Genomic DNA, 26,069 nt, shown 5'->3' on the forward strand with positions numbered 1-26,069 from the left:
TTCGAAAGTGTGATCATAATTCTCTTTCCACACTCTCAGCTGAATATCAAGATTTCAATAAAAATTATATATTGCGTCATAATTTTTTTTCTTTTTTTTTTTTTTACAAAAACAACGCGATAAGAAATGGCTTGTATAATTTCAAATATATTAGATTAATAAAATATAATTATATTAATAATATATAAAGTACCTGCACGTGATATAATAATAATAATAATAATAATATCTTACGCTAATAAAACAAAAACTTACGAATCTCGCGGATTAATCTAATACAATGTAAACATTGACGCTGTTTTGAAAACAGCGGATATCGTACAATTCCCACGATATGTACTTACATATGTAATATAGCACACAGTTAATACTCTGCAAACGTCAAATTATAAACCGAAAAAGAGACAAAAAAGTGAGAGAAGCAACAAAATCGATTATGCATTAACTGAAAACAAAGATGTATAGGTAAAATGTCACTTGTTCAAAATTTTTGTGTTGCCACCGAAAAAGAAATCAACAAAAACCTAAATACGGAAAAAAAATCTGCATCTTTTTGCAAATTACTGAAATTTGTTTTACGTTGTACGTGTGAACATGTGTAACGTAAGATTGCCGGTGTGACAAGCGATGTTCTTTGCTTTCAGAAAAGAGATAGATATTAAAACTATGTAGGAAACCTTTATTTCGTGTTCTTTCCGATTTTCTAGCTATTCTATCAGTTAATACATTCTTTGCTGACAAAAAATTAAAATTTGCACTTTCTAGAAAAGCCCGCTAAGCAATTTTTCACGTAGCTGCACGAGACGTGACGCGCATTATGTTTTTTTTTTTTTTTTTTTTTATTCGTGGAGAAAATGTTTTAATGAAGATCAGAGATAATAATTCAAGCCGGTAAAAAAGCTTTTGCAATTCTAAACCTCTGTAAAAGAAACGTTTACAAATCTTTTTTGTATAAGATCATTTTAACTTTTTGTAATTTTTTCACGATGCTTCTCTTCGGAAACATATATTTCACGTTGTGTGTTCAATATATTTAAACTAATCACATATATATGTATTTTTTTTTGTTATTACATATATATACATAATTAGCTTATATATATATATAGTTCCTTTGTTTATATGATGTGTACATTGTATGTCACCGTATCGCAATAGTTCCTCATTAAAAACATTTACATCCATTTATATGTATATATATATAATATATATATAGATATTTGGATCTTATATAAAACCGGGGACTCTTACGTATCTCTAAAATTGTACGAGTTGTTAAATTTACTCGTGATGTTTAAACGTAAAAATATAAATCGCGCGAGGCTAAAATGCTTGTATCCCGTATAGATCTACATTAAAAAGAAAAAAAAATGCTTCATACATTTTAAAAATGCGCAATGCCTGCCACCCTCTTCCGAAACTTGGTTTGTTTTTTTCTTTATGGAATCTCCCTCTCTTTCTTTTCTGGTATTCGTTCGCAGTTCATACACACGTTCGATCACCTCCTCTCAATTACCATTGCACAAATATATAGTGAGAAGGACAACAAAGCATCGATACACGATGAACTTACTTTTTTTTTTTTTATCTTGGTTTATTTAATATATATTTTCTTATAAAGAGTGATGTCCTACTAAATAAAACGTAAATGACATGATGATCACCACACGATAGTATAATATATTCATTAAAATTCTCCTTCTCGTTAAGGCAACTAATTTTTTTAGTCTCATTTTACATATATCTAGAGTATAATATATATTTTTTTTTTATATTTGTATATTTATAAAGTGTATATTATGTAAAACACTAATATATATGGTTATTTCTATTTTCTTGTTACAAGCCTTATGTTAATTAGAATATAGACTGTATACTTTTTATACTCTTATATATACTCTGGTAATAAAATCGATTATTTCGTACTTGAATCTAGATATAAGTATATATATTTAACGTGTATTGTTAGTACATGAGAAGTGCGTGTAGAGGGTGGCAGCTGGGTGCGCATTTGCGAGTGCTATTGTTTCAAGGACTTTCCAGTCCCTCGTCTTTATACCGTCTCACATGGTGACATTCAACTGTATTGCTTTAGTGTCCACAGAACATGTTTGTTGTTGTTGCGTTTGTTGTTGCTGCTGCTGCTGCTGTTGTTGTTGTTGCTGCTGCTGCTGCTGCTGCTGCTGTTGCACCTGTTGCTGGACCTGTTGTTGAACCTGCTGCTGTATTGCCTGCAGTTGAATTGTTTTCGTATCGACGCATGTTTGTTGTTGCTGTTGCGGTTGCTGCTGCTGCTGTTGCGGTTGCTGCTGTACTTGCTGCTGCTGCTGAACCTGTTGCTGCTGCTGTTGCGCTTGTTGCTGCTGCTGCTGCTGCTGTTGTGCTTGTTGCGCAGCAGCTTGAGCAGCTTGCCTCTGCTGTTGTCTGAGTATACTTGGTGGCGGATCCATATGTTGACGTTGATGTAGTAATAAATGATTCTTCTGGAAGAAAGCCTTGCCGCATTTGTCACATACGTGCGATCTTATATGACAGCTGCCGTCTGTATGGCGTCGCTGATGCTGCGACAGACCATGCTTTTGTGCGAAGCCGCGACCGCAATCAGGACAAATGTGTGGTTTCGGTTTTGGTCCTGTACCTACCGGCGGCGACGTTTGCGTCGCGCCGTGCATATGACTAACGCCGGGCGTTCCTATTGGCCCATTTATCTGCAAATAATTCATTTCTATCAATTTATATGGAAATTATATGGTATATATTAATATATTAAAAGATGTATTGAAGTATACATAAAAAAAAAACAGTACCATAGTCATTACCTGATGAGTTGTTGGAGTGTTTGGAGTGAGAAAATGTGCTGGAGTTTGCTGGAAGGCAGCTGCTAGCCCACAAAGATCTGTTACAAGTGTCCGATCACCGGTATGTAACCTTTGATGCAAATTCAAAGCTTCTCTATTTGCGAAATCCAGCCCACATTCCCTAAAAACAAAATTACAAGTAAAATAAATAATTTGCTTATTTATTTAATTTTAAGTATAAGACATACGCACTTTTAGAATGTATGTATCTCAGATATGCTACTTATAATATCTCACCTGCATGTGAGAGACTTTTCGTCAGTATTTGCATTATTATTGTGGATCTTGGAGTGAGCTACTAGATCTGCTTTCCGAGGAAAAGCCTCTCCACATATGGTGCAAGCAAAAGGTGTTTCACCTGTGTGCAAACGCATATGCGCTAAAAGTGTTCTTTTCTGCAGAAATTCTTTTCCACATACGGTACACGAATGTGGAACTCTGCCGTGTAATCGGCCGTGATTAACTAGCTCGAACTTTCTCTGGAAGGTAGCACCGCAATCATGGCAAACAAACGGATGCAAGCTACCATGGAAGCGTGAATGCATTGTGAGATGATCCTTTTGGGAAAACGACTCGCCGCACTCCTCGCAAACGTAAGGTCTCTCTCCTGAGTGAAACTTACTGTGTGTCACTAAATGACGTTTTAGAGGAAATGCTCTTCCGCATTCCTGACACACAAATGGTCGTTCTCGCGTATGCACGCGAGTATGTGTTACAAGATGATGTTTTAATGTGAAGGATTTTTTACATTCTCGACATTGATAAGGTCTTTCTGCGCTATGCAGTAGTAAATGTGTGTGAAGACAATGTTTGTGCGCAAAACTCTTGCCACAATGAATACAGATATGTGGTCGTTCTCCTGTATGAACTCTTGCGTGTGTTGTGAGATGATGTTTGAGAAGAAAAGACTTCCCACACTCCGAACAGGAATATGGACGTTCTTTCGGTACACGAACTTGACTTCCCATATCTTGTTGCTGTTTGACTTTTGTCTCAATTTGGGTTGTGTTTACATGAGTCAAAACATGACCAAAATGAGTGGTACTGTCTGTTTGACTTGTTGCTACATTGTTCGTAGCATTTGCTTGATTTGACGCAGCAGCCGCTCTCTTCATTAAAATCTCATTGCACTCTTCTGCTGTCAACTGCAACGGTCCAAGTGGTGTCATAAAGTGCTTGCTCATTGCGTGTTTGTCGGTTGTAAAAACTAGAGTGTTAGGAAATAAAGAAGGTGGAGGTGTAGGATGTGCCGCATCGCAATTGCATCCCCCTTTGTCACACGTTAATGAAAATACATCATGATGCTTCTTAGTACGAACATGAGTACCATGGGTGGTTTGATTATGCGCTCCGCCGGTATGGCCATGATGAGTAGTAGGTGTTTGTTGACAACTTTCGTTCATCCCAAACATTGGACGACGATGAGCTGTAGTGGCAACCTTAGGCTTAATGTCAACTTGTATCTTCTGATTGGACCCTTGATCCTGGTTATTGTTGACTGCGTAACTGATATTTGTGGCCAGTTCGTTCTGGGTATTTTCACGGGTCTCTGTTCCTGGCCCACTAAAGGTCCAAGCATACCCAAATCCTGTGCCAGCATTGCCAGGTGTAGTACACATATTCGTCGTAGTGGTCGGGTCAGCCTGGCTGGACACGTTACTGGCAGTTTCCTCTGTTAACGCATTTTCCGTGCCAGCCCTTCCCACTACAACAAACTGATCGGTAGGAAATATTTTGATTGGTTCCAAATAAACGTACCCGTTGCACTCCAGTATCTCAGCCTTGGATGTAAGATGCAGCTATCATATCTGTCAAAACCATCTATAAAATATAATATTGCTACTAGGACTTGGTATTCCTATTGTCTTATTATACAGAAACGGTGTACCGCGTAAAGTTGGTAATATCTGGCAAAATTCTTCAAGTGCGTGCAACGTGCTCCCGAGGCGCCTTCGCCGATTACGAATCACGATGCGGGGCCCCGGGAGGTAAGACGAAGCTAGGCTAGGGCCGACAAGCAATTCGAGCGAGTCGGAAATATTGAAGCAGACGGCGAAGATCAGTCGTTCTCTGTTTTCAAAATGTTCTTCAACTGACTCCGAAGTAACTTTCGTATTGTTGCCGCGCCACTGTGCCACCAATAGAAAAAAAACACCGTTCGGCTAGACGGTTTTTCTATGTGTTGGAGACCATAAGTGATTTCTCGTTTCGGTCGGGCCCGCGGCGTCCGCGGATCCTTACAGACAAACCTCCACCTTCCTCTGGCGGCACTCCCACGCGATCACCAACATTCAGTATACTTTTTTCGCGTTCTGCGCTCACAAACTGCTTTTTGATTTTGACACACGCACGACCGACGGTCATTAATTTTACATAATTGCATATTTTATTGTCCATACAAACTAGCCTCACATATCGGCCATTTTATTTGTAAACTACCAAAAAACAATGTTGCCAATGTACGCGCGATTTTGGAGGGAGCGGATCCGCCGCCGATAGCGTCGCCGAATGCTTCCGTGATGGCAGCACTTTTCGTTGCTATTCACAGGAAGCGCGGGCTTCGCCGTTCGCCAGCACTTTTTCCGCCATATTCGAATACGCTCGGTGAGCGCGTTCGACAGCGTGCCGTACAAATTGTCACATCTTCAAACAAATCCCCTTTGATAAAAAACAATCTAAAAATATCTTTTAAGTTTTATTACTATTATCTATCAACATATACAGAAGTACGCGAGTATTTCAATAAAATTATTATTACACGTGCTTTGCCTCGGTGGTTAGTAGTAGTGACAATAATGCGATAGAGAGGGAGCAAGTGTGAGAATCTCACTCTCTCTCTCTCTCTCTCTCTCTCTGACGAGAGAACAGTCAGACCCGCCAATAGATAGAGAGGTCTGACTTCGAATCTGACACACATTCGGAATATCTGTACAGAAAAATATACACAAGGTGTGTACAAAGAACGAAAATGTATATAAATTTTATAGCAAGTACACGTCATTTCTTTCTGGCCGGCGTGACTCCTCGCAATGTGACGAGCACACAGACGTTCGTTGCATGTGTATACCTCATCATCACATGTGACGTAAACTGCATCAGATATTAATGGTTTTATTTACTTTTAATATTCGCGTGAGAAAAGGAAAATTCACAAACGTCAAAATTATTTCACAATATTTATTGAAAACATTTCTCATATCCACGAAGTGGATACATAAAAACTTGTTTTCAATGAGGTTTTTGTGTGTAAAATAAGTTTTTTTTCAATAATAGAATTTATACAAAATATTATTTTGGACGACACAACGTTATTAGAATTTGGTGGGATTACAGATCGGATTCGCGAGATCGATGAACGAGCATTATATATCGAGAATAGATATCAATCGTCGCCGAATCGTTTTTCATCATCATTTACGGCCAGTATGTGGCGAATTATGAGACATGGAGGTCTCTAGGTGATACGGGGACAGAAACAGTTTCATCGAACGGTTTGGTCATCGCTACGCGGTAGCGCAAACTCAGCAACTGATAAGCAAGCCCGCTCGTTAATGGCCCGGCATCACTGTCTGGCAAAAAGCCAACGCGTGCTGTTCGAATGAGAATCTTATAGGTACGTTTGTGTCTCTCTTCATACCACATTCTCGCATATCTCATTTGATTGACATTTACGTGTGCACACAGCAAATACGTCACACGTTTGTTCATTCATACGTTCATTCATATGTTTCTCTCACACCTCCGTNTTTTTTTTTTTTTTTTTTTTTTTATATATAACAGTTTCACAAGGTAAATCCTTGAAAAAAAGAATGCAAATCATTTTCACATCGTTACACAGTAAATGTTTAAACAATTACAGGAGTGTACAAACAACACGAAAATGGAAGAAAAAATGTTAGTGTTTGAAACCTTACTGAAACTTAATTTGCAATATTTTTAAAACAATTTATATAGTCTTCAATTATGCAATCTCTAATTATTAAACAATTATTTCTCTAACAATAATATACTTACACATTGTTTATGCGGCGCGAGGGAAGGAACAGTTCTTAAAACATTGTATTCTCGAAAACAGTGTATTTTCAGCGGACCGAAAAATGCATAGCCGCTTAAAGGCAGAGTGTATATAGCGGCGAAGTGCAGTCGGCAGATGCGTTATTTATGTAGCGGTTCGCTAAGTACGTTTCGTTGTGCGATACCTTCGATTCTGACGATCAGAGGGGGTTACGGATCACCGACGAGGGGGTGGGCTGTGTGTCCTCTGTATTCTCTCTTTTTACAAGGAAGAGCGCAGAGAGAGAGATGCGCGGGGACCCGAATCCTGAGGCAGTGGACCGTGAATGCGATACCAGAGCTTCACGTAGAGCATCAGTGTGAGGGAAGGGGGGAGGGTGCCGTCAAACAACCGTTCGTCGATCGTCCCTTCTCGGGCACATTCCCATCCCTCTGGCTTCGTCCTCCTCGCGTCAGCAGCAGGGTGATTTGTACGTATCAATTACGTCTTCCCACTACCATGGGACCGTCGATGACGGGCACTATCTATCTACGTCGGATAATTTTGTTACATCTGGATTGTAAAATTTGTTTGCGAGAATCGCTCGATGCAACATACGATGGTTCACAGAGAAAAATAATTTTAAAATCATATAAATTTTTTCCCCGCGCGAAATATAACCAAGTATCTCGTTTTTTTTTTTTTTTTTTTTTTTTNTTTTNTTTCGCATCTGCTCGAATAAATTGTACATAGGCGTAATTAAAATTACATCACAATTACATTCCCATGAGTATTTTAGTCATGCGCATACCGTTCGTTTGAAAATCCTATTCGCCTGGGGCCGCGCTGTACGGAGACCGCTTTTTCTATTCTCGAGAGAGATTGTAGCGTTTGCTCCTTTGATCTGGCGAATGTGAAGTAACTTTTATGCTTTCGGAAGTGGCGAGAGAGCACACGCAGATGATTATGATAATAATAATTTAATTTTTAGAGGCTCTTTTCTCTCTCTTTCTCTTTCTCTTTCTCTCTGATGTACTCAGCTACATGTACGAATACATACAAACTTATCAGTTCACCACGATGGTCTACCTCGCGCAGACGAACATATACGTAAAGCTGAAGACGACTCTCGAGGTCGATTGTGGACAATACGAACAGATGGAGTAGCTTCGAAATCGATCGAGAATTAATCCGGCGCTATCGCGTCTTGCAACTGTTGCCCCATTGTCTCATCGCCAAAATGAAAGGACGGGAGGGAGAGAGACGCGGATAAATTGATAAAGCAAGACGGTCGACTTTTCCTTCTTCTTTTCCATTCTTCGGATATTCCCAGCGTTTCCTCGCCGCTGAAGAAGCTTCGTTTGTATCCTGCATCTTTTCTCTCTTCTGCTTTCTTAACCGACCCTACGGAATTTCAAAGTTTTCTTCTTACTTCTTTTGTATTCGTTACACGTTTTTTGACCCGCGTTTCCTTTTATTTTTTAGAAAACAACAATTTAAAAAAATTAATATATTATAACCGTAGGTATTCATCAACTTACAACACACATGTTACATTTTCATGCAAACCAGTTGCGTCCCTTCTAACGCCTCGGCCACTTGCAGTTTTAACTACTTTCGACGATCCCTCCGGGCGCCGAGTGCCAAGAGAATTGTGTGGCGAGAATTATGTAATTATTGCACCGCAATTTGTCGCGAAAAACGGCGGCGCTGCTTGAATGACTCAAGTGTCTTGTGACGAGAACGGAGTCTGAAAAAGGGTCAATCTCGACTTGCTTACTTGTGAGATTCCTTCGCAAAGATGCGGATCGGTTTGAAGTTGTGTCTAATACGCACATAAAGTTTTTTAATCAAAATTAGTTGTTACGTAACTTACTGGTCGATGCAATTTTTGTTATAGCGACAAAAAATTAATTAATTTTTATAGATCTAATAATGCGCTCCCGTTATCGCGTCAGAATTTAAAAATACTGAGATAAGAAAAATCGAGATTAACAGCCAATTTTTTCACTTCTTGATAAGTTTTCGATAATTTTATCTAGAAGATATCTCCCAAAATTGGTTCTCCTTATTGGTTCTCAGAAGAATTTATCTAGAGGATAGCTATCGAGAGGTATGAAGAAATCGGTAAATATCGTAAATATCATAGTTGAAAGAAGAATATATAAATGATACTGATAAAACTGTGTCGCCTCAAAAAAGTCGTTCCAAATTTAAAATATCAACGATCTTATTATCTGTGTCACAAAGGTCGCTCTTGTGGGTTAAAAGTTAAAACAAACTTGCAGATCACTCGCTCGATTGGCAAACGGAGCATTTCAAACCAGAGATATTGTGTGTACTTCCTTTTAATCGTGGATCACCGCCAGATCCGTGACGACGTTTAACAAGGAAGAGGTCAAACGCTGCCGATACTGTCCGACGGAAGGGTCGAAGAAAGCCCTCCCCAGCGTTTGACACCAGGACAAGCTCGGACCGAGCCCAGTGCCGAGCGCACACACACACACACACAAATGCCGCGGGATCGTGTGCATACATATAAAGACGAATGGCTCGTTCGCAGCAGCAAACCCTCGAAAACCGAACAATCCACACGCGCGCGCGCGCGTACGCCAAGAATTACATCATTCACCCGGACCCTCCTCGTCTTCTTACCTACCTACCATCGCCACGTAGTCCTTTTCTTTCATGGCGCCTCCTTCTCCACGTTGTAAAACCGCCTGCACCTCGTCGTCCTCCGTCGGTGCCGAGTCATAACCGCGAGGAATACAATAGGCGGAAACCGCCGTCTTTTCTCCGCCGCTTGTTCAGACGACCGACGGTTTCGACCGTCACGCGGTGACTTCACGCGCGCGTAAAATATCGCCAATCAGATTCGCGATCAGTCGCGCGCATTGTTTTTCTTTTTCTCTTGTATTAAAAATTCAATTAGATTTTATATATCTCTCCCGCCTCGAGTAATCTCTCGCGTTTTTCTTCTCTCTTTCGAAACTGAGTCACGCACGCGGAAAAATCACTCGTGTAACATGCAGAAAACGGAGGTTCATCGCGGCGATTTTCAGAGGAAAAAAAAACAACCTTTGGCCGCGTTCCAATCGCGGAACGATGTTTCAGAGCTCTCGCAGTTCAATGACGACGACCGCTTTTGTCGCACGGTTTTGTATAATTTATTAGTGTCGAGAGCGATTCACATCGACGCGACCAATTCGACTCGCGATGTTTTTACATACGATGATGATGCGAAGAAAGTGAGGAATAACGCAAAAATTTGTTTGACAATTAGCTTTTAAGCAAAGCTTATTTCACGCACACTCGCGTGGTTTTACGTGGTGGAAATCAAATCGCGAAATTTTGTAGGAAAAGTTTTTGAAAAAAAATAAGAGAGAGAGAGAGAAATGTCGTGTGTACACTCATATTATGTGTTTCGCAACGAGTCTACGCGAGGTCGCGACCGATATCTCCATAGTACACGTCACATGTGCAGCGTGTAATTTTTTGCGTCCACGATTCATGGATGGCCAAACCGTTGAGGAAGAGAGCGCGGCGAAGATCTCGAATATCGATGACCGTGGGATACGCGCTGACGCGCGGTGATGGATGCATCGGCAGAACCAAAAGCACCGGTAATTTACCACAGCCGTTTGAAGGCTGAAAGAAATCCGGGTGACTATAGCCGGACTTTACGTGGCGAAGAAAACAGCGAGGATGAGGAGTGAAGGGGGAGGGAAGAGGAAAGGAGCGAATCACGGTAAGACAGAAAGAAGAAGAAGAAGAAGAAGAAGACCATGCGGAAGATTAGATCCCCAGAACGAGTAGGTGGGATTGGATTTGGCAGACGGGTGGCTCGTCGTCGTCGTCGTCGTCGTCGGTGGTGGATGCCGATGATGCCGAAGGAGTACGACAAGAAGCAGGGGAGCAAGGGGAACGGCGGGGAACTTTCTCAGAAGGGAAAGTCAGAGCAGGGTGGAATATAGAAGTGCACGGAAATAAAAGCAGGATGGAGAAAAGAGAAAGAGAGAGAGAAAGGAGAGAGGAGAGAGAACACACCGACAGAACGTAAGTGACAAAACGGGTGGTGTGTGGTATAGGTGAACTGCTGGACAACCAAACCACCCGAACTGTACTCGGCGGTATTTAAGGGAGAGCCCGCGAGCGTAGAGCGCCAGTTGTTAGCACGACCGGTTGGCGGTTAGCTTCGCGGAACTCACACCCGCCGGACCGTCACGTCGCGTGGCGCTCAAGGTGGTTCAAGTGCGAAAAATACGTCGAGTACTTTTGTTAGAAAAAGAAATGTGTGAAATATGAACATGTTCATCAAAGACAATATCTTTTAAATGAGAGTCAGAGAGCATCGCAATATAAAACCGTCTTAATAAATAATTCCGAGATTATTTGGTGACATCTTGAGGTGACACAAGTGCGATTGTTTGTCATTTCGCTCTTCGATAGAGCGTGTTTCGAATTGTCGTGATCTGTGTGACATGTGAAGGAAGAGCAAGCAATACAATTTTCAAATCGATATTTTAATATTACACGTGGAGAGTGTGGCATATGGCATTAATTGAATTGTTCGCACTTGAGAATTTGGTATCTTTGAATTTCGGACGGTACAGATGAGTGTGTTAAAGAGGTACGTTGGGTTTTTTCGTCGTTCAATTCGCGTCACTCGAAAAACACAGAATACTAATTGTTTCGAGACGACATTGATTTTTCATTAGTTTTGTAATATTCATATATTATATATACATAAGTGAAAATAAGAGATAAGACACAAAAATATACATGTCAGAAATGTAAAACCAATTAAATTCAGTTACGTAAGGAGAAGAATCTTGTTAAATAATACGGATATAGATATTTGAAAAATATAGCTATCAAAACTAAAGTATGCGATAGCGTGTTTTTCTGCGATTAAATATTGCATTATTTTTATTCGATTAGATATATATTATATCAGCAAATAGCATCACATTTTTGTATCTATTTATATATTTCCACCAATACGCGCTCAACATATATCACATTATTTTATTGAGCATTTATATAATGTTTTTGAAAAAGAATTAGATATAATTGTCATAATAGTAAGAACTAAAGAAGTTTACGCTAATTGTGTTTTCTAATTAATTGAAATAATTTTGCGCGCGTGCAAAATACTATATGTTGGTTCACAATTAGAATTTTGGTTTTTAGTTTCGAAGCGTACAAACTTTACGGACAAACTTTTGAGATCTTTTTTTCTTATTTGATCTTTAAAAAAGATAATAAAAATTTTTCTTTGTTATGTAATTTTAAGTTTAAGATTAGGATTGCTTTGTCTGTGACTCTACGCAAGTGTCACCTCAAATGTTTTTGATACACTATCGCAATCCGATGATAATATTTTCAAACAGGTACCCGATGCTGTTGCTAGTATTGGGGTTGGTCCTCACACAACCGTCTGTCGGAGTTTTACTGCAAGAAGGTACATATTTTGCACGATCGAACGTTTCGTCCGAACGACTCACCGGAACGTCTTCCAGTATTTCGATCGTCAGGATCATTTCCGACGGGCGATTGGAACGGATCATCCGGTGGGCCGGAGCTTGCGCCAAAGAGACCACTGTCAATTGGGGGTGGGCATAAAATTGCTTTTACACATCTTAACGTAATCCAAAAACGTAGTTTCAGGCTTCGAATTCGGGTAAATATTAAGCGCTGAAGAGCAAAACGACTGTTTCGACGCATTGTGTCTGTAAAGGCACATATCAGATCAGGGTGCTCGACCGATCAGAACAACTTTATTCGAGATTGGCTATCTCCCGTTCCGATTGGCCAAATCCCAATTTGTAGCAATCTTAGACGTAGAAGTTTAATACTGAAAAAAATTCGAACTCATCGGTATTCTCTTAAAATGCCACCCTTCTTGAAACGTAGTCAAGTGGTCAAGTGTTTTCATTGTAACAAAGACGCATTGTGGAGTGGGTTTAGCAACTCTCTTTACCATCTTCTTTTCTGAGGTAACATTTTCTCGAATATAGGCAAATCTCTCTTCCTATTCCACCCGCGTTTCTCTCCCCGTGTGTAGTCCGGAATGATTGAAGCGGGAACTCGGTTGGCAAGCACGAAAACAATGCCGCCTTTCACTATTGCCAATATACATGGAAGCTTGACTGTTATGTGTACACATTTAGCGTCGGTCAGGTCTTTCAAATGCCCCATCCGTCGTCCCGAAGAACGCTGATACAGAGTCTAGCTGCGGAACGGCAGTCTCTCTGTGAATCCTTGTCAGCCGCACCAAGTTTCAATACAATTGTAACACTCTATTAATGCTTCTGTGGAAGGAAAACCGATACCGAAACAAATAAATTTCACATTTTATCTTTTTCTCCTCTTCGCTGATTTACGTGAAAGAAAAAGCACCTTTACACGCCGCGTTCGATGAATATATTTTTAAACGTGTATCTACTCAAAATTTATCCAGAGGACATCCAACCGTATCACACAGCTAGCGTACGTGCAATGATATTTCATGTAGAATGTTTTTTTTTTTTTTTTTTTTGACAATTATGACTTATATGTACGCAAACAACTTGGAAATCAATAAATTATCAATAAAACTAACCGTTGAACTCGTTACAATGTAACTTGCGGGTTACCGAAAACAAGTAATGGCGCTACAATTTGGTTTGAAATTTTCAATTCTGAAAATTGTCATAAAAACGACGAGACAAATGTTATTCACGACAAAGAAATGGATTTTCTTACTTAAAAAGCAAAATAAAACAAAGCTACTAAAAGTAGAGTATATGTATATAAAATAAATGCGATAAGTGTAATTGTTATTTCATCGGAATGTGTGCGAGCGAAAAAGGATACAATTTATCATGTTTTATTCGTTGACAGTAACCGCAAAGCCAACCAAGCTCTTAAGCCGAAAAGCGGCAAGTTAAGTAAGCAAGGATTAGGTTCTGCGACGGGCGAATGTCGTGGAACCTTTACGTACAGGGGACCGGATTGGCCCCTTTCGCGCTGGACCTATAGAATGTACGGTAGATCGCCATCCTGTTTCTGTTTTAGTCTCCTCCTAGATGGGACTCATCTGCTGATGCTCTCACGAGGATACCGCGGAATACCACAACCACGAAGCGTCACTTTGCACTTAAACGCAGGACGGAAAGCTCTTTTACCGTTGTGAAGAAAGCGCATGTCCTATTTTCCTCCTCAAACCTTTCCTCCCTTTCCGACTAATACGTGAATAATTCGTTCTAAAAACAATCAGTTTCAGTTTTTTTCTCTTTTGTACGGTCTTACGACCAGAATATACATGTGGAATTTTGCGCCGATTAAAATTGCGCATCCGCTTTTTAATGTAATTCACATTGAAGAAAGTTTTATGTAAATAGGTTTTACGTTTTTTTTATCGACATTATTAAAGTGTGTGTGTGTGTGTGTGTGTGTGTCATCAATTATGTTGTAATTAATATTCATATTTTTCTTAATTCATATTTTTAGAAAACCTGATTGTGACTTCTACACAAATGATTTTGCGTAGAAAACGAATTTGATAAATGATAAATATTATTCACTATTATGTGAAATATTTTATAAATATTTTATAAATATTTGTTGCACGCAACTTCGAACCCAACGCAACGTTTTTAATCGCGATAATGTTTTTTTTTTGTTTTGTTTTTTTATCCTCTCAACAGAGACACGGACGTGACGCTGCGGCAGATCTGGCTTCGGAAGTCAAGCAGAAAGCTGCAATTGATATACGTCGGTGAAACTTTGACTGACTGCACCGACGAGAAGCTCGCGCGATGGAACGACAGCGAGTGCTCGCTCGATTCTCGCGGCGCCTATCGCTATCAACAAGATGACGAGGTGTCGATCGAGGTATTCCGTCCGGACGGCAAGGACGCTTCGAGAATACCTCGTGACATCTCCTGGTTATCGTCGACATCGGAGCTTCATCACCAATGCGATCGCATGAGGATGCGAATACGGAACCGAGTCGCGGTTCATCATCGACATAGGTACGATTGTGTAAAACAAAAAAAAAAAACGCAAGTTCTCAAACGCGAGAATAATCTCATTACGAGCGCGTGTTGAGCAAAAAATTGCGAGATAAATAAATTACATGTTCTTTCGATAATATAGAAAATACACGGAATCCACAAGTGCGTCAACGAACAACAAAGGACAAAATCGGGGCCGCAATCGAATTCGAAGAGAGTTGTTCATGATACCGGGAACGCAGTGGTGCGGCCGCGGTGATCGCGCCACGAAATACACCAATTTGGGTGGCTTCGGTGTGGCCGACGCCTGTTGCCGTAAACACGACACGGGTTGTCCCTTTTATATACCGGCGTTCGAGACGCGTTACGGTGTGTTCAATTGGAGGATTTCAAGCATGATGCATTGCGCTTGCGACGAGCGGTGAGTAATCGCAGCGAAGTTACGCGTGTGGCCCGGAGGGAGAAATTGTTTTTTTTTCTTCTTTTGTGCGTTTTACAGATTTCGCACGTGTTTGAAAATGGCCGGGACTGCGTCGGCCGATTTTATCGGCAAGATCTTCTTTAACGTGCTGCAATCCAAGTGCTTTGTTCTGAAGCCGCAAAAGGTGTGCGTTAAACGATCGTGGTGGGGCAAGTGTCAGCATCACGAATACCGAAAGCAGGCCTACGTGCGAGATAATGTTTCTTATTAAAATGCTGCAATTCGAAAATCGTAAAACTCGTAATCAACGTTCTTGCAAGACTCGTGAGCTGTAACTTGTCGATTAGTTTCTCACGATTGTTTCGTAAGCAACGACTTTGCGATCTATTCACACATTTGCTTAGAATTGTAGCATAAATTACAAACAATACAGAGATCGACATAAAAAAAATTTAAAAAATTAAAAAAAAAAAAATAGAATATTCTTCTTCCGGAGATGTCAATAGCAGTTCTCAGGGATATAATATTTTGTCGAATAATTAAAATATATACACGTCAAAGAGATAAGGGGGCAAAACCGCATATCGATTTTTAAATCAAGAAATTCTACGCCAAAGGTATGATTTTTGACAATATATCGTAACGTTTTTAATGTGGAGAATCGTTGCGTTACATTCAATCTATCAATATATAGATGAAGATCGCGAGTGTTATACATATATCGGAAATGAGAATGCATAACGAGAACGATTCTTCTAAATTATTACGTCCACATGAAATGCCTTTGCTTCAACGAAACGCGCCACTCAAACGCGATAAAATAATTAACTGTTTTATCTGGCATAGGTTTCAATACACGATTTGTAATATATATTGCAATTAAAACTAACGTTATTTCATAGAATATTTATATATATATATATATTATATATAATATATATTATATATATTACGCGATATATAAAAAGAGAGAAGGTTTTGCAGCATGTCCCAAATATATTATAAGTGATTTGTTTGAGCTTGCGCATTGAAACTTGTTCAAGTATGTTTTTTTTTTGGTTTAAGCAATCCTTATAGATAAAAAGCATGGGTTTGTCGTAATACAAAACATTGTAGGATCATTATATACAATTGTAGATATAAAAAGTTCGTTGAATTTGGAATATCACTAGTTATTAGAGAGAACGTAGGAGCAGAGAAAGAGAAATTATTGATCCTTGAGAAGTTCTGTTTCTTGGATCCGATATTCATAGTCGAATCTCTTGTATTTGAGATCGTCTCAAGTTCATCTTCAGATGCTCCGTAGCCAATGAGACAGCCCGTAAAGCATCGTGAGATAAACTCACGACTTATTGTTTTAAATATAAGAACGGATTGTGAATATTCGAGACTTTTTGATAGCACTTCTTTAAAAAAAAAAAAAAAACAGTGTAAAAATATAAGAGGCAAAACAAAATCACTGCGAAACATATAATATCGTAGATATATAAATTATGCAACTGTATATGTATTTACAAAATATACAAAACATTGACTCTATTTAATTATTAGAAATAAAAATCAAAAGCAAAAAATATGTGTAAGTGTAATTTTGTATTATATATATATTTATTACGTGAATATTTCTTTCTCTTGAAAAGAAAAAAGTTACGAATGTTTTTATTTTATTTTTTATTGATAAAGTTGACATATATATATATATATATATATATATATATATATATATATATATATATATATATAATACTTTCGCAATGCGATTAAAAAATTCATTATGAGATTGACTTTGTCTTGGCAAACCTTGTAACTGTGAGTCGCGGCTTCGCGCATGTGTGTGTGTGTGTGCCGGGATTGCCGGGAGATAGTGAGACGATAACACACAACTAAGAACTGTATACATACGCAGACTACCACATAGAATCATACGGCATGTGCAGTGGCGCGCACGCTGCGCTGTGTCTGGTTATTTTCATTTTCTGCGCGCGCGCGCGATCGCTAGTGAGATATCAGACCAAGAATAGGGATGCTCGATCGCGGTAAGATCTCGCTTGATTGGTCTCTCTCTGTTGTTTACCACAGTAGATATGAAATTTTTTGTTCATTTTTATTTCAAAATACAAGAAAACAATATTGAAGCAACATGCTGGTCAATGCTAACTGTCAGACGTTCAAATGACTAAAGTTTGCACGCAGTTACTTGAAAATGTACAACACACACGAGATGAAAATGCAACAGGGTAGTATCCCATGTTTGCGCAAGGAATTGAATCTTGCTCTCACCCTGCACGGTGGCCAAAGTTTTAGGTGCGTGTAATCACTGATCGATAATCCGAATGTAAGATCAAACTATATAAAATTTCTTCTTTTTTCAGGTTTTTTCTTTTAAATTTATAAGTTTTAACGAGATTATTTCAGATGGACCACTTATGACTCTGGCTACAGAGGTGTCTTTCACGGATGTGTTTGGACCTTGAGTCAAGATGAAGACCATTTGTTTTATACAGTGCAAGGAGATTTAAAAGATGGTGCGAACTATGATAACGTACTGTCTGAATACTTCCGACTGTCGGTGTCGCTACATGAACATTATAAAAAATGGGCGGAAGTAGATCCACATTTTGATAAGTGTTCAAGTGAAACCAATGCCGTTCGAATTTTGAAGCAAGATGTTGTAGAAAATTTATTTTCATTTATATGTAGCTCTAATAATAATATAACAAGGTATAAAATATGCACGTACAAGCTTTCAAATTTTTGTGTTTTATCAAACTGCATCTGTTTTAGGATATCAGGCATGGTTGAGAAATTATGTTCGTTATTTGGTCAGAAAATATGCTCTGTTGAAAATAAGGAGTATTATGATTTTCCAACGATAGAAATTTTGAAGGAAAAAAAAGTGGAAAACATATTAAAAAGTGAAAAATTTGGATATCGTGCTGCGTACATAGTTAATGCAGCAGAACGCTTGTCAGCATTGGGTGGGAGAAATTGGCTTACAAATCTGCAAAAAGAGAATAATATTCCTTATCAGACCGCAAGAGAACAGCTGATGACTCTGCCAGGAATTGGTCCAAAAGTTGCTGACTGTATATGTTTAATGTCTTTAGGCCACTTGGATGCCATTCCTATTGACACCCATATTTTTCAAATAGCACAGGCAAATTATTTACCACATTTAAGAAAGCAGAAAACTGTTACACCAAAAATTCACACTGAAGTCAGTAATTATTTACGAGAATTATGGGGTCCATTAGCGGGATGGGCACAAGCTATTGTATTTTCTACAAAGATCAATACCAGGTCCACGTCAGGTAGAAAGCAAAAATCTAATAACGAAAATGAAAATTTAATACAAGCAAAAGTTCTTAAGAAAATATGATTTTATTGTAAAAATTTTATTGTAAAAATTTTTTATCACTTTTTAACAACTTTGAGTCTTTTGTAAACGTGTCTGTATTAAGATATCTAAGAATAAGTTTTCTAGTTTTTAAAAATTGTTCATTTTTAATATTTCTCCTGAGCAATGTATGAAGAAAACTTTTTTTATTGTTTATTCGTACTTAAGTGCATGATCAATCGGGCACCAAAAAACGGATAAGCATATGTTACAAGCGCTTGATCTCTGCAACATGTCAGCAAACTGACAAAAATGACGCAAAGTGGGAAACTTTTTCCACAGTATCTTCTTTTGCAAAGGTGTTAAAACCCTTAGACAGGCACTTTGTAAAGACACTGGTATCGAGATGCTATAAGATAATTTCATTTTGCAGTCAGCTATTGTACTGCTTATTAATGGATAAAGTGTAACATTGTTCAGTTTTGTAAAAGCAATACCTGTAAAAAAGTAAAATCTAAGAGCATTTGAACAAATACTTAAGACTATACTTCTACTCTCTTTGATCTTCATATAATTCAGTAAAAATGTTTCAAATGATTTTAAGTGAATACTTGAGAACAATTTTAGCAGAAATAACATTTAGTTGTGCTAATCTTTCAAATATCTTTTACTTGTTGAAATATAGAGTTCAATTTTCAGAAAAATTAAGACAGATCTTTTGGAAATCACATAAATTTATTTGCAACATACCCAATGGATTTCGATTGAGGAAAAATTGTAAAGTACCAGTCCAAGTGTCGAGATGTATTCCTATCAAATCATTCTGACCAAAAGGAGGCCCATATTTACAGATTTTACCATCATGGTGTAAAAATCCTGTATATGACAAACCCCATGATTCACAATCTTGTCCAACTAAAGAATAGAAACCTGAGGTTTGTACTGTTACAGCCTTTGCAGTTCCTACTCCAACCATCTAACAAAAGAAACAAATAGAAACTTATTGGACATTAAACCTCTGCACCAGGTTTTCTATATAAATCATTTTTAAGATGAATTCAAAAAGCAGTAACTTATTACCACAGCTGTGCCATATAGTTCCGTTATCATTTGTATCTCCCAAAAGTGATGTCTTTCTTTTTCAAGTGGTTTGTCACCTCTTATCACAGCTGTACCTGTGCTATATACAGGATTAAACACAACTTGTGTGTTTTTCTGGGAAAGCACAACTGCCAAATCAAGTCTTTTAACAAAATTGTCGTCCCAGACCCAATCATAATGAAAAGCTGAATCAGCTATAAACAAAATATGACTAAAATAAAATGTTAAATAAATCATTTATTTATTGCGATTAACGAAAAGGTAAGTAATAACACTTACATTCTTTTAGAATTTTTAGTGTTTTTCCATCACAAGCTGTCGTATCAGATTTTTCCATCTCTTTTCTTTCTCTCATCCTATCCTCGAATTAGTAATGCTAGATAAAAAGCAATAAGAAAGTGAGATCTTGCTGACGTTAGCAAAGAGTTGGTCTCATTGATCTTTTGATCTTTTGATTTGAATATCGTAAACATTTGCTGCGTTCGGTAATGCAAATCGGAAACGTGTTTATTCGATTTTAATTTTACGTATTTGCGTTTGGATTTGTACTTTGTACCGTCGACGTTTTCGATTTGCAAAACCAAGCGTAGCTTTAGTACATACGGTTGTACAGAAGAGTGCACCATATCATGCCGCGTCAGAGAAGAGGAAGTATCAAAAATTTTTCCTCCGGTTGCCCCTACTACCGCGTGCCGTTCTCTTTCGATCTCTGCCAGCGACACGATATGGTGCACTCCTCTGTCAATACAAGCAACATGTCAATGACAAGCAACAAACGCAATGCGCTTGCTAAGCTCTAACAATAAGTTCTGCCAGAGAAAAGACAGAGCGGCCAGACACATAAGAAAATGTGTAATCGCTTTTCTGTTCTGTAAGTCAACGCAATGTCTATGAGTGGTGCACATTGGCAACTACTGATGGGTACTGGCTCAGGTGGTTACTGCTCTTATGGCTCAGTAGACCTTTGTAGCCATACATTGACAACTACGTAGCCATGTCCACGAACGTGCTATGTGATGGCTATGTGCTTTCCCACAATCGTGCGGTTCTATTTCGTGCTATGTGCACAAGTCCAAGTGTCGAGCAGTGATGAAAAATTTGACCGGCCAGCACCAAGAGCACGAGGTGGTGAGAGCCACTGAGGGCACGCACACCAGCGAACCGTCCGTGTGCGTGACGGCGGTTCTCGCTTGTGTGCATCTCCCAGTGGCTCCCACTCTTGATGCTGGCCGGTCAAATCTTTCATCACTGGTGTCGAGCAGTGTTCACAGTTTTGGCTCTTTTACAGCATTCTAAAGCGAAACAGGTGCAAGATCGTCTCAACCAATGAGCATCTGATGTCGCTTTATAAATTTTCTCCTATGGGCAAGCTATGCCATTTTGTGTGCAACGGCCCTAAGTTATCACATTCTTCCGTGTGGTCGGTATCTTAGCGCGCAGGGAGCATTATTTTTTAGCATATGTATCACTCTTGAAAGAAAGTTTATACAATTTCTCGCGAATAACAGTCGGACATATTAGTGTGGATTATTCCAAAAGTCTACTAGATATAAAAAAATCAAATCATGACTTCTCGCGCTTTTGACGTTAATTTCAATATGGCTGCTATGAGTATTCGGGAGCTTTAATTGACAGGTGTTTTAATAAGAGATTTCTTCGAAAGTATTTAGTAATAAGTGCGTAAGTACCTGTGAAAGTTTACGTCTAGAAGATTTACATTTGTTTTTCTTAAATTGGAAAAGTTCTATTCGCGCAAAGGTAACTTTGTTACGTACAAGTAAAAATCTATTCGACATTTTTGGCAATTATTTGATCTTTTTCTGTTTTCGTTTGTTTACTTTGTAATCGTTCAAAAAGTTTTCGCTTTTTTAATTATATACAATTGTTTTAGATAATAGCAACATGTCAGCGGTATATCCGACTTTACCAAAATTGGCAGTGAGAGACAACATCGCGGATGATGATGATCTCACCGATATTGACGACGAAGTGTTTATCAGAGATGGAAGAAACGGTGGATTGAAATTAGACGATGATGGCGGGGTCAAGCGGCCCCTTATGGCACCTCGCAGAAAATACAAAAAGTCTTGTAACTTTCAGACTCATAGAGTCCCATACAAAGCTCTTTTTGTGCCACTGTGTTATGGGATGATAGCACTGATTGTAATATTAGGTTTAATTATACTTTGTATATTTACCGTAAACATATTCCCGATGCCGTTAACTATATTAAAAAATTGGCTGTCACACGAGTTAAAAGACTCTGTTAATACGTCGCAAGTTATCCCATGTACTTCGCTCTCATCAAAAGTTTTGTGGACCAGATCATTGCCGAAATTAACTTCGGAGGCACCTCTTAGAAGCAATGACGTCAACTTGGATGGAATTGAAGATATCATTGTGGGTTTTAGTACACTGTGGGATTTAGGTATAATTCATTGGCATGTTTATCTTATGTAAATTTATATGTATGTATTGTGTGTGTTTTTATATTTTATTATTTTTTCTTTTAGTTTAATATTTTGCTTTTTTATGTATTAGGTTTGCATTGTGATTGTTGCTATTTTTATTTGTTCGTTTCTTTTACAGATTTTGATTTAGCAATTATATGATGCTTCTTTCCATGGTGAATATTTAATGTTATTTTATGGTTAAATTAATGATTCAAATGATTAAACAATAAATGATCATTAATTTCAATTTTTTTAGGTCTGGATACAATTGATGCTCCAGAATATATCTGTACTCGATATTTCGAGAAGCAAACGCCGTGTCTAGGTGGTGTGTTAGCACTGAATGGTAAAACAGGTGAACCTATTTGGACGCACTGGACTGCCCATGCTATATTTTCTGTTGACTGTAGTGTAGAAATAACAGTTGATAACGTCAAAGATTGTATCATATCTGGACGAGGTGGAATACTACAGGCTATTAATGGCCATGATGGTTCCAACATTTGGGAAATTCCACCTCAAGATACACCCACAGAGCAGCAAAGAATTTTGGATGTTTACGATGCGAGATTCATAGCCGATATAGATGGAGACGGTATTGCTGATGTAATAGCGTCACATACTACGCAATCGTGGTATGGTGTCCAAGCAAGCAATGTGCTCATAGTCTCAGGAAGAAGTGGGAAAATTATACGCAATATCAATTTACCAGATACAGAACAGCTGTTCATAGCACCACAAATTATGGCGCATCCTGATGAATCAAACATATTTGTTCTGGCTACGAGCAGTCAGCAAGGGGGCGGAGGATTGTATATAATGTCCCAAGCTAACATATTTTATGGTGATGTGGTACGTAATCATATGTATAAAAATTTGTATTGAATATTTGTGTAGAAGAAAACTCGCTTTATTTTGATGATTTTGTTACAGCAATTACGAAAGCTCCATCACAATACAGGAAAGGGTGTATTAGTGCCGCCAATTTTGATCGATATTACTTCAGATGGAATAGAGGACATTGTCGCGGCTATGTTCAATTCTACAATTATAGCGTACAATGGATCGACGTTCGAACCTATCTGGAATTATACCGTTCCCAATTCTGAAGTAATCAGCATTCCTATCCCCGGTTATTACAATGATGACGAAATACCGGATTTCATGGTTAAGCATCAGATAGGCGTTGACTTTCTCACGTATTATTATACCGTAGCTACAATCATAGACGGTCGTAATGGACAACCCTTGCTTGAGAAAGAGATAGTGGATAGTTTGAGCGGACAAATGTCTGGATTGTCGATCACCGTTGATGGGTTTGGTAACGACTGGTTTCTGCATTGGTCCGCCGACTGTTTGAACTACGAGGGGGTCAAAGAACAATATCAGTTCATGAAAGATCAAAGTCTCGTGTCGTGGCGCACTGATCTCTGCCGATTGAGATTCAATTCGACGCTTGCTACAAAACTTCTGGCACTCAGCCAACACGTTGGCCCACCTGGAATGTCGTTGTATTTCTCGGAAGAATGGAAGTCGGTGGAATTCAACAATTCGATTGATCCGCGAAAAGATGCGGATAAATATTTAGACACTCATCCGCGGATCACGGATACGGCTTACGGAGATCAGCCTCTCGTCTCCGAAAGATCTCCGAAAGTTCACAAAAATCATCAGAAAGACAATAGTATCTTCAAGCATAAAAATAACAATTTACTTGCGGAAATTGGTAAATACGATCCTGACATGGTGTACGAAAATGTGGATGAATTTAAGACTCATAAAAAACACAATCCTGTTGTCGGTCAGGATGAGGACGATGTAGAGAATGTAAACGTAGATCGAGCGTGGAAGCACGATAGCAATAAATGGTTAGGAGATACATCTGTACAGTCAGACAAAGAGTACGACGGTATTTATAGAGACGATGACGGCAACAACGAAGACAGCGAACAGAATTTGGATTACTCGCAGGCCGAGGTGCGAGAGCAGAGGAGTGTTGGCGGAATTGAAGATTCGTACCCGACAAATATTTCCCGTCACGAACATGTTACCGAAGAAATTAGTACCCACTTAACTGCATCTTCTAATTGGACACGACACAATTCTCAATTAAATAACGACGATATTAATATAGAAAAGATGAGAGGAATGGAAGACATTAACGGCACATTGAATAGCACAATGGACGAAACTGATATGACGAACGTATCAACGGCATCAACTCTTCAAGAAGAAGTTTCATCGACTATGTCAAATAATAACTCAAATATAGAAGAAATTGTCGCGATGCAAAATACATCCTTAACCACAAAAGAATCGGTCGAAGTAAATAGTACGCAGTTTAATCTTGAAATGTTAGAAAACTCACTTGCCGAAGAGTCAAATGTTACAAACAACCAGATAATTAATAACAATCAAGATGTAACGTCTACTACTGACAGACTTGCAAATGTTGCACAACGAAAACAAACTTACAAGCCTAATTTCCCCAACATTGCCGCGGAGGATGACGCGAACGATGACGCTAGTATTGAAAAAGTATTCAAACGGGAATCGTTGAAAAATCAAAATAAAGACAGGCTCAACAGGAAGCAGTCGCTGATATTGTCGTCGATAACGGATAAAGATTACAGGATGCGAGAAAGGCGAAGAACGAAACGGAAATCTGAAATTAGCGGCAAACGATCGAGCGATGTCAATGGTATTCAGAGACAACCGCCAACTGGTATCTTGCTACCGTCTATCGTTGAATCTAAGGGAAGAAATTCAATAGATTTGGTATTTTCTACATTTTGGCTACCGCCGTCCGAGGTATCTCTGATTTTGTCTCAAGCGGATCTGGAGTGCATTCACAGAAAAAAGGCATTGTCCGAGAATAAGTTTCCGTACAAAACCGACGACGACATTATCGCCGAGTGCTTGTCCAAGCGAGGTGTCAATTATAGATTGTATCAGGAGTCGAAAGATAGGGAAAATGTCAAAATTGCGTTCGGCCAGATGACAATATACAGAATGAAATTGGAATGCGTATGTCCGGAAGACATGTTACCCAATCAAACTTGCCGGAACATTTCGTCACAACAGAGCTGGCCCCAACATCTGGGATCTTACGGGAACGGTTATTTCAAACCACTACGTAAATCAAAAGAATCAAAGGAGGAGAATCTCTCTTAATGGAACTTACAATTTGATTTTATCGAGAAACTTCTCTCACATTGTAACGCTTTAATAGTCGTTAATACCTGATGGGTCAAAGAGAGAAATATATTATCGAGAACATTAGCTTTTATGCACTGTTTATAAAAGTATACAATAACAAAACGTAAACGTAATCAATTGTTATACAATAATTATATACAGGGTGTCCCAGAATTGCCGTACAATCTCTCGTAGGCAGATAGGAGTAAAACTGAGTCGAAAAGTCCTGAACTATTTTTTTCTATTATTTATAATAAAGGAGTACTTATTGAGTAAATCAGGCCAATCAGCGCAGATCTTTAGCCAGGCACACGTCAGTGAGTACTCACACACACCAGGCGCGGCTCACTGACGTGCGGCTGGCTAAAGATCTGCGCTGATTGGCCTGATTTACTCAATAATTACTCCTTTATTATAAATAATAGAAAAAAATGGTTCAGGACTTTTCGACTCAGTTTTACTCCTTCTACCTGCCTACGAGAGATTGTACGGCAATTCTGGACACCCTGTATATATATATATATGTACACATAAATTATATATTCATATATATATATATATCTTCTCTTCTCACGAAAAACACATGGAAGAATACACAAATATGTATCTGTACATATAATTTACATACCGTGTGCGCGCGTTGTTCTGTTACAGTTAATTTTATTGTATTGTTTTCTTTTTAAACAGAAGCAAGAAGCACATATTAA

The 26,069-nt window shown here is 38.7% G+C and overlaps 5 protein-coding genes across 12 annotated transcripts; 3 read left to right on the plus strand and 2 right to left on the minus strand.

Moving 5' to 3' along the window:
- Positions 1 to 250: 250 nt before the first annotated feature.
- On the minus strand, positions 251 to 4,651 carry LOC109858352 (zinc finger protein 2-like). Its single transcript, XM_020435500.1, has 3 exons — positions 3,096 to 4,651; positions 2,820 to 2,979; positions 251 to 2,708 (listed from the first exon to the last, which is right to left on the minus strand). The coding sequence occupies exons 1-3, from the start codon at positions 4,475 to 4,477 to the stop codon at positions 2,064 to 2,066; spliced, it is 2,187 nt and encodes a 728-aa protein (XP_020291089.1). The 5' UTR covers positions 4,478 to 4,651; the 3' UTR covers positions 251 to 2,063.
- A 5,247-nt stretch (positions 4,652 to 9,898) lies between these two features.
- Positions 9,899 to 15,748, plus strand: LOC109858335. The gene is made up of 5 exons (XM_020435469.1): positions 9,899 to 11,482; positions 12,246 to 12,467; positions 14,544 to 14,870; positions 14,995 to 15,273; positions 15,352 to 15,748. Exons 1-5 carry the CDS (start codon positions 11,466 to 11,468, stop codon positions 15,542 to 15,544), a joined length of 1,038 nt encoding a protein of 345 aa, XP_020291058.1. The 5' UTR covers positions 9,899 to 11,465; the 3' UTR covers positions 15,545 to 15,748.
- Positions 15,749 to 17,138: 1,390 nt separating this feature from the next.
- LOC109858315 (N-glycosylase/DNA lyase) lies at positions 17,139 to 18,714 on the plus strand. 2 transcript variants are annotated; one of them, XM_020435431.1, is made up of 3 exons: positions 17,141 to 17,577; positions 17,689 to 17,994; positions 18,058 to 18,714. In XM_020435431.1, the coding sequence occupies exons 1-3, from the start codon at positions 17,477 to 17,479 to the stop codon at positions 18,650 to 18,652; spliced, it is 1,002 nt and encodes a 333-aa protein (XP_020291020.1). In that variant the 5' UTR covers positions 17,141 to 17,476; the 3' UTR covers positions 18,653 to 18,714. The 2 variants fall into 2 exon arrangements, with proteins under 2 accessions (XP_020291019.1, XP_020291020.1); XM_020435430.1 differs by having other exon boundaries at positions 17,139 to 17,577; positions 17,689 to 18,714.
- Positions 18,715 to 18,801: 87 nt separating this feature from the next.
- LOC109858316 (SPRY domain-containing SOCS box protein 3-like) lies at positions 18,802 to 20,681 on the minus strand. 4 transcript variants are annotated; one of them, XM_020435434.1, is made up of 5 exons: positions 20,513 to 20,681; positions 19,991 to 20,087; positions 19,691 to 19,905; positions 19,361 to 19,586; positions 18,802 to 19,107 (listed from the first exon to the last, which is right to left on the minus strand). In XM_020435434.1, the coding sequence occupies exons 2-5, from the start codon at positions 20,064 to 20,066 to the stop codon at positions 18,824 to 18,826; spliced, it is 801 nt and encodes a 266-aa protein (XP_020291023.1). In that variant the 5' UTR covers positions 20,067 to 20,087; positions 20,513 to 20,681; the 3' UTR covers positions 18,802 to 18,823. The 4 variants fall into 4 exon arrangements, with proteins under 4 accessions (XP_020291023.1, XP_020291022.1, XP_020291024.1 ...); XM_020435433.1 differs by lacking the exon at positions 20,513 to 20,681 and adding an exon at positions 20,315 to 20,506; XM_020435435.1 differs by lacking the exon at positions 20,513 to 20,681 and adding an exon at positions 20,268 to 20,284.
- Positions 20,682 to 20,717: 36 nt separating this feature from the next.
- Positions 20,718 to 25,578, plus strand: LOC109858312. 4 transcript variants are annotated; one of them, XM_020435422.1, is made up of 4 exons: positions 20,718 to 21,391; positions 21,603 to 22,139; positions 22,421 to 23,016; positions 23,098 to 25,578. In XM_020435422.1, exons 2-4 carry the CDS (start codon positions 21,614 to 21,616, stop codon positions 25,336 to 25,338), a joined length of 3,363 nt encoding a protein of 1,120 aa, XP_020291011.1. In that variant the 5' UTR covers positions 20,718 to 21,391; positions 21,603 to 21,613; the 3' UTR covers positions 25,339 to 25,578. The 4 variants fall into 4 exon arrangements, with proteins under 4 accessions (XP_020291011.1, XP_020291012.1, XP_020291014.1 ...); XM_020435423.1 differs by having other exon boundaries at positions 20,718 to 21,346; XM_020435425.1 differs by having other exon boundaries at positions 20,718 to 21,131.
- Positions 25,579 to 26,069: the final 491 nt, after the last annotated feature.

Source organism: Pseudomyrmex gracilis, unplaced genomic scaffold (genome assembly GCF_002006095.1).
Source record: "Pseudomyrmex gracilis isolate BER0280 unplaced genomic scaffold, ASM200609v1 scaffold_198, whole genome shotgun sequence".
Taxonomy (NCBI): domain Eukaryota; kingdom Metazoa; phylum Arthropoda; class Insecta; order Hymenoptera; family Formicidae; genus Pseudomyrmex; species Pseudomyrmex gracilis.